At 37.7% G+C, this 8,693-nt stretch overlaps 1 protein-coding gene across 1 annotated transcript in view; it reads left to right on the top strand.

Annotated features, from left to right (window-relative positions):
- Positions 1-2,338, top strand: part of LOC108577623 (short transient receptor potential channel 4-like) — a 14,168-nt gene extending 11,830 nt beyond the window's left edge. The window contains exon 12 of the mRNA XM_017940799.1: positions 2,168-2,338. Coding sequence (XP_017796288.1) covers positions 2,168-2,338 — 171 coding nt within the window. The remainder of the gene's footprint in view (positions 1-2,167) is intronic.
- The last annotated feature ends 6,355 nt before the right edge of the window (positions 2,339-8,693 follow it).

The following is an 8,693-nucleotide window of genomic DNA, read 5'->3' as shown; positions in this document are numbered from 1 at the left end:
AAAAAAAAAATACAAATCAACCTGTTTCTCGAACCTGTTCGAACTTCCGCTTTTGCATTTTTAAAATAGATTCCGGTAAATTCCATTCTAACGTCAATAAGTTCCATTTCAGTTATGCTATTTGTTACATTCTTTTCAAATTGTAACATTTTTTAGACTATTGTTCTTCGCGCATTTTTCAAATTAATTTCTTTCGTTATTGTAATAATTTCACAATCTCCTTATTTAGAAAATTATATACCACTGTAGAAAGTTAATCAAGTAGAATTAACTTAGGTGTGCGCTCGGCTACGCCCATTCCAGCCACGTACGGCAACTGTTAGGAACGCCCAACTTGGGCGTGCGCTTGGCCACGCCCATTTTGGCCACATATGGGCAACTATTAGGAACGCCCAACTTGGGCGTGCGCTTGGCCACGCCCATTTTGGCCACATATGGGCAACTATTAGGAACGCCCAACTTGGGCGTGCGCTCGGCCACACCCATTCCAGCCACGTATGCCCAACTTAGGCATGCATCGTTCCTTCCGAATTAGGACCTAATGCGGTAACGATTAGGCTTGCAGCATTTAGGTGTGCCTAATCGTTTCCGCATTGGGCCCACATTCGTCTTTAGGCATGCCTAACTGAAATTCTAGTCGGGCTGCTTTCCATTATCTCCCTCGTTTTCTCAGAAAAGTATAGAAATCTAAATCGCTCAAAAATTTAAAAAAAAGTATGACAATCTAAATCAAAGGTGTAGTTACGAATGTCAATTTTAAACAAATCCAGACTAGTATTCTCCACCTCGTCGACGACCTCTCCGTTTCAGGGTTCACTTTCATCGGCGTGATAGTGATTCTGAACATGCTGATCGCCTGTATGTCGAACACGCTGACGAATGTCACGGAAAACGTGATCGTCGAATGGACATTTGCCCGAACCGAGGTTCGAAATCACGAGCACCAGGCGATACCTCAACGTAGCTTGCAAGATCGATCTCACGAGATGTATCTATCTTTCAGACTTACGTCGATTTTATGCTCACGACCACGCTTCCACCGCCGTTCAACATCGTTCCAACAATTATCGGTATTCAACCGGTGATCGAATACGTGAAAGTATTGCTGAAACCACCGACGGATAAGCGTGCACGATGGGACACGACTCACTGCTGTTTTATCGTTAGTAGTACTGTGAAAAACATGGGGCAATTCAGATGCTAATCTTGAACGTTTTACTTGAATTTTTAAATGCAATATTAATAAGAGGAAAAGGGAGTGGTGAGGTGTGTTGATACATTTGTGTTTATTGCGAAAGGAGAGGAGTGTTAAAAATGAAATTAAATGATGGAGAATAGAAAATTTGTAATATGTACTTTTTTCAATTTATCGTGAAAAGAGGAAAGTGAAAATTAAATTAAACGGTGGAGAACAGAAGATTCGTAGCATGTATTTTTCTTCATTTATTGCTAAGGAAGAAAGTGTCAAAAATGAAACGAAACATAGGAATTTGTAATATGTATTTCTTTTAATTTATTGTGAAAGTAAAAGTGTCGGAAATGAGATTAAACGACGTGGAGTAGAAAATTTATGATATGTATTTTTCTCAATTTATTGCGAGGGTAGAAAATGATGAAAAATAAAATTAAATGGTGGGGAATAGAAAATTGACAATATGTATTTTTCTCAATTTATCGTGAAGGCAGAACATTGTCAGGAACGAAGTTAAATGGCGAAGAACAGAAGATTTATAATATGTATGAAGGTAGAGAATTGTCAAGAACAAAGTTAAATGGCGGAGAACAGATTTACAATTTTGTATTTTTCTTTATTAAAGTTGGATTTTTAAATTACTTTGAATAATAGAATTTGTTTGGTATAGCAAGAGAATAAAATATGAAACTTACTTAAATTTGCATTACAATTTTCTACAATGCTTGCAACATTACAATTTCATTTTCAAAATTATTTCTCTCAAATCTTTACTTATCCTTCTTTTGTGAAGAAACAAATTCTTCTCAATTGTGCTACAATTTACAATAACAATTAGTAAATCATTCTGTCTAAAGGAACAATCGAACGACCTTCCTTTCCTCCGTTTTGAATATTAAATTGAATTGAAAATTAAACATTACCATTCGAACATTGAAACCCTAATTTCCATAGAAACACATTTTCTTCGAACAGGAAACACTAGAGAGCAGCATGGACAACCAGTTCTCCCTGACAATGTCGCAGCTGGTGCAGCGCTACTTCCGGAAGAAGGACAAAGAGTTGGACGAGAACGAGATGGAAAGATTGACGAAAGAAATCGTGGACCTGAGAAATCTTTTGAGAGAAGCTCTGACCACCGAATGAGTAACGAAAAAAGAACAACACGAAATTAAGCATCCCGAGGACCTCGCGATTACCTCCAACGTTAAGCAAACAGGAAGTGCTCTTTCGTTCTCCCTTTCTTTCAACGCGACACGCGGACGAGAGACAAAGGAGGAGAAAGAATTCTCGTCTTGAAGATCTTAATTAGCCAGAAAGGTCAAAGCGGAATATCGGTTCTTTGTGGAGCACGGATCGATCTCACGAGATGTATCTATCTTTCAGACTTACGTCGATTTTATGCTCACGACCACGCTTCCACCGCCGTTCAACATCGTTCCAACAATTATCGGTATTCAACCGGTGATCGAATACGTGAAAGTATTGCTGAAACCACCGACGGATAAGCGTGCACGATGGGACACGACTCACTGCTGTTTTATCGTTAGTAGTACTGTGAAAAACATGGGGCAGTGAACAGTGGATTTCAATTTGGGATCCGTGGAAAAGCAAATCGTGCGTCAAAGGGACGATTGAGATGTCAAGGAGCGACTGCTGTTCCTTAAACAAGAGGGAAAGAATATTTCTTCCGCCCTTGTTGCTTCTGAAGAGAAACCTTGGGACATTTTCTCTGCTAGGAAACCGGGGATAAATGGTGTATTGATTAATACGGTTAATTTAGGGAAATTGCAAATTTTTTGGTATTAATTTTCATGCTTTTTTTGGGAGAAATTGGGGGTGAAATTGAAGTGGTAGTGTAATATGGTAAATGTAATGTGGAAAATGTAGAAATAAAATTGAGTGTATTTGTAAAGAATACATATATATTTTTTATTAATAGTGTAGTATCGGGGCCTCCATGCCCAAATATAGGAAACCGGCACGGGACAATAGAGAGGGAGTGGTTGGCGTAGCGCGCAAAGCCTCGGCTTGCTAAGCCGAAGGTCCCGAGTTCGATTCCCGTGTTGGGTCCTTCAATATTTTTCCGTCGTCGGTTCCAACATATGGGGGCTCGTCCAGGATCGAGGCATCTACGGCTGCACGAAGCCAGGTGCCTGTGAGATGAAAACATGTGAGAGGGTTTGCGCGTCTCCCAAAAAGAGTTGAGAAACAGAGTTTCGGCTGAGAGTGCCACTGTGTGGGGGAGTGTACCCGAAAGTGTTGAGTTGAGTTGTGTTGCACTGAGGACATTCGAGGGCGAGAATTGTCAGTTCAGGATGGCCGAGTGTTGTAGTATCGGGGCCTCCATACCCAAAAAATAGGAAACCGGGCACGGGACAATAGAGAGGGAGTGGTTGGCGTAGCGCGCAAAGCCTCGGCTTTGGTAAGCCGGAAGGTCCCGGATTTCAATTCCCATTGGGTAATAAAGCTAATGTGGGCCTAATGCGGCCCTAACGCGGCTTTCCCAATTAGGCGGTCGTGAATGTTCCGCGTTACATGCCGCATGCGGGCCTAACAGGCAAATTAGGCTAGCCTAATGCGGACCTAATGTCTGCCTAACTGAAATATCGAGTCGGGTTTGTTTCACTCGGCACGCTCGAACTCCACTCCGAAGCCTCATTTCCAAGAATTGGTGGGGACAGCGACGGACGCTTAAGTGTGCAAAAATGCGTACTCTTATGTGTGCACTACTGTAGCTGTTAACGAGCTGTCAAATATATTTTCATCGATCTCGATGGAGCGTAAAATAAACGCTTGAATTTTCGTACGTGCTCGACGGATATTCCAGTGCATATTTGCGTTATAGTTACTCGTTAATTACACGACGACGAAGAACGAGTAATTAGCGATGAAACTGGGTTCGAATTTTCGTTAAGCTTGGTTTAATAAACCTCCACGTGTCTGGCTAACTAAATTTTCACGAGGAGCTCGTCGGGAATAAATATTCCACCCTGAAATGAAACTTTTTTATTCGAATATTTCGCGTCCGGGTAATAATCAGATAAGTTGATAATATAAAGTACAAGATTAATGTATTCGGGTGTTCTAGTTATTCGTGAGAAATAATAAAAATGAACGATATTATTGTTTTAATTCCAGCTTGTTAAGTAAAACTTTGAATTCAGTTGACACAAAATGGTTGATGAACAGGCTAATGTTGAAGAATTATTAAAAATTTTAATACTGTGTTTTGAGAATAATAATATGTCCTTGACGTTCGTTTCTTTAGTAATGTAATGTTATTTTATTCCACACTGATAATTGTAATTCTGTTTAACTCTAGTATGTGCTTATAAATTTTCTCTTTTCTTTTCCAAGCAATAAAGACCTTGTCTGAATTTAATTTTTGTAAAATGTTTATTTAAAATACAGTTTACAATTTAATTTACCAATAATTTTTGTTATTCAGAATATTTGAGCATTCGATATTTTCGTTTCCAGCTAATAAAGATCTTGTCTGAATTTTATTTTTTTTAATTTCTATTTAAAATATAATATAACATTTAATTTACCAATAATTGTTGTTATTCACAATATTGAGCGTTTCGATATTCTTTTTCTGACGCAGTTCATGTTTCTTTCAAAATCAACCAGTCATGAAGGTAGATCTTCCCCGAAGAAAGAGCTTTTAAGCCGTCTCTCCTCACGCGGCGAAGAAATAAATCGTCGTCATAAGGTCCCGAAGATTCTGAGAGACTACGAGATGTCGTTAACCCTCTTGTTCACGAGCTTTCCAAACATTCCATCCTGTACGTCTGCTTTTGCCTCGTATAAATGCATTTGTCTACCATGGGGTTGCTCTCTTTCAGCGGTGAACTCGCCACGGGAAACAGTCTCCACCGGACGTCCACAGGATTAAGTTCCTTTCGCTTGTTTTATATGGATGCTCCATTTCTGAGAGGTTCCCACGTCTCTCAGAAAGTACGTTCTAAATAAATTAATATCAATTCTCGCGTAAATTGCTCGGTAATAAAATATACGAAAGCTTCGCCTAATGAGTTTTCTTCCAGGATTATTCCTTGGAAACCGACGTCCAGATCGTGGAATGAGTGATTTATCGTTTGCTCGAGGACCAGAAGAAACCAGACGCAACGAAGGCTTTCGGGATTTGGTTCTGCTTAGGCTGCTGTCGGCGTTCAAAGCGGAAAAATCGAGAGCATCGACAGAAATGGAGTATTATCAGGTTAGATGATTTTTGAAATCGAAATATTTTGAATTTTTTCATTTAATAATGGTTGTTGTAAATTAAAGCATAATTGCATGTAGTAAGCAGTTTAGAATTGACAGTTATGATAAATTTTTAATGATTTTAGTATTACTAAGAATATAGATAGTACAGTGAAGTTTCTGGTTTATTTGCAAGTACTTTAATTGTAGAATAATCAGTGTTTCTTGTCAAATAACAGTTTATATGGTAGTTTATAACTATTGGAAGTGTTAAATAAATTTGTCGCATGACATAACTTAATAGAACAGCTTAATTTGTTAATGTTGCATTGAAATAACAATTGCACGTTGTAGATTGGTTAGAAATTGTTTATAACTTTAGTTGAACGTTGAAAAATTAATGTTCTTTTTGGTGTGAATTACAGATGGAACTGTCAGGCCACCACGGGAATCAAGGAAAGGACTTCAACATCGGGAGAAATGAAGAAATGCAATTATTTAAGAAAAAATGAATTATTTATTGTAAGATAAGTGTACAAAATGTATTTTACAAAAGGTTACAATATAACAGAGTTGCATTACAGCATTTCACAGTCTATTTATTTATCCTTTACACACCAAATCCACATCCTTTCGCGAAACACTCGTTATTTAAATAAGTTTCCACTAAAAAATTAAGTAAACTAAGTCCGGATAGAGTTAGGAACGCGTAAAACTTGCGAAATTCGAGCGAAGAACTTGGAGATTTGCGCGGAAATAGCTCAGGGACACCGAAAAATTTCGAATGTCTGAGAAATGGTTGACTTGCACTACTGGCTCGAACAAATTTCGATGTGTGACTTATGGTTGACTCGCAGGATAATTGAAAATTAGACGAAAATCAGGAAGGTCAACCATAAGTCAGACGTCGAAACGCGTTGTCTGAGATATGGTTGATTGTGCTACTAACAAGTTTCAATGTCTGACTTATCGTTGACTCGCAGGAAATCTCGGAAAATTTTAAAATTTCTGAGATTTCCTGCGAGTCAACCATAAGTCGGACATCGAAATTTGTTTAGTAGTAAAGTCAACCATATCTCAGACTCTCGAATTTCTGTCGAAATCGGTAAGTAGTGCAAGTCGACGATTTCTCAGACGCTCGAAAATTTTTCGAAGTGAGCCAGTAGTGCAAGTCAACCACTTCTTAGACGTGCCAGAATTCTCCAAATTCGAAATTCGAAGCGGAAAAAGCAGCTTTATTTGTTAATTCATTAATATATCGATTTATTAAAGTTCCTGTGTTATTTGTAAGTACACTGATTGAAGGATAATTAGTGTTTCTCGTTAAATAGCAATTAAAATTTTTGTTTAAATCAAAGAGTGAAGTTTCAGGCCACCACAGGAATCAGGGAAAGGATTTCAATATCGGGAAAAATGATGTAATGCAATTATTTATCAGAAAATCAATTATTTATTGTAAAATAACTGTAGAAAATGTATTTTACAAAAGGTTACGATATATCAGTATTGTTTCACACCATTTCACACTCTATTCATACATCACACACCATACCCATTTCCTTTTGCGCAACACTCATTCTTTAAATAATATTCCATTAAAAAATTGAATAAACTAAGTCCAGTTATAATTAGAAACGCGTAATAATCGTAAAAATTGAAAAAAATTCAGGAAATTGCGCGAAAATAGCGTCGAGAATGTAGGCTACTTCTGTTAATAGGCAAAATTAAGTTTTCACTAGAGGTCGTAGTCTTTTCCAATCTTTTTTTATTAATCTCAAGCCTCTACAATGAAATTTCTCACCCACATTAACGAAACTGCACGTTCAATTTTATTAACGGAAATCATTCAATCAGAAACCTTCTTATCGCAATATTCGTCGCTTTGATTTTAATTTCAATACATTACGAAATACTTTCCAACGGTCACGAAGCTTCTTCTCCAACAAAAATCCACGAAATTTTCTTTTAACTCCTTTATCATGCAGCTGCTTTTAGCGACAATTACTCGACCGTTTCACGAGATGTCCGCCATGTCGAGAGCGCTTCTAACGGATTGAAATCAACAGAGACGTAAAGTGTAAACACCATTAACTGCAAATGCTGTAACCAAGGGGAATGCATTTACGAACAGGCAAACTCTCGGATATTGAACGATAATTAATTTCCATGTACAAGAGCAAAAGCTCATTAAGTCGTTAGACCAGCCCTGAGGTTTGAAAAAATAAGAGTTGAAATGTAAAAGACCAAAGTTGGGTAATATTTTCAGGCCTCAGGGATGGTCTAACTTAAAGAAATAAAAATGCAGCGTCGTTAATTTTCACAGAAATCAAATAAAAAAAATACTTTAGCATTCCTAAAGGATAACATAATAAATCCCTTATAAAAACTTTTCTTATTGAGTCAATTATTTCCTCAAAAAAAAATGCCAAAGTCAGGCATCATTTCCAGGCCTCAGAGATGGTCTAACTTAAAGAAATAAAAATGCAGCGTCGTTAATTTTCACAGAAATCAAATAAAAAAAATACTTTAGTATTCCTCGAGGATAACATAATAAAATCCTTATAAAAAGTTTTCTTGTAGAGTCAATTATTTCCTCAAAAAAAAATGCCAAAGTCAGACATCATTCCCAGGCCTGAGGGATGATCTAATCCCTCAACGATTCAAGACGAAAGAAGAAGTGTACTGAAAGGGGGGTGAAAAGAGGAAAAAAGCGGAAAAAGGGAGAAATCGTGTCATAGGGAGCGAGCATAAGAATATAAACATGTCTGTGGAGTGAATCGATACTCGAACACAAGTGGCTAAAGGCTCGAGTATCTGAAATTGCCCTGGCGTCAGCTTTTTTTCTCTCTTTCTTTTCTTTTTTTTTCGTCCTTCGTGGCGTAATATCAACATTTAAACAACGAAATTGGCCTCGCTGCTGGAAAAAGCGTTATTCGATAAAACAAGACACCTTCGAGCTGCCATTAGACAATCCGTAATATGGATGTGCTATATAAGTGGCAATAATCTACCTCGTTCCATTCTTTCCGCTGTCGTCATTTATTGCTTTACCGATAGTGTGCTCTCTCGGCATGAGAACCTGCCACGATTTAACGATAGCTAGCATTTCGCTGGCTCCGAGACTTTTATTTTCCCCTCTTTCTTCTCTTTCTTGTTATTTAACACCTTGTGCTGGGCGAACGATTGCTTGTGAAACGTACGAATACGTGAAATTTTCGTGGTGATTAATTGTGCGATGGTATACAGTTAAAATTTCGCAAAAATAAAAATATAAATGTAAAAATAAATATAG

This window comes from Habropoda laboriosa, unplaced genomic scaffold (genome assembly GCF_001263275.1).
Source record: "Habropoda laboriosa isolate 0110345459 unplaced genomic scaffold, ASM126327v1 scaffold718, whole genome shotgun sequence".
NCBI lineage: Eukaryota > Metazoa > Arthropoda > Insecta > Hymenoptera > Apidae > Habropoda > Habropoda laboriosa.
This window is presented reverse-complemented; position numbering and strand designations above follow the sequence as displayed.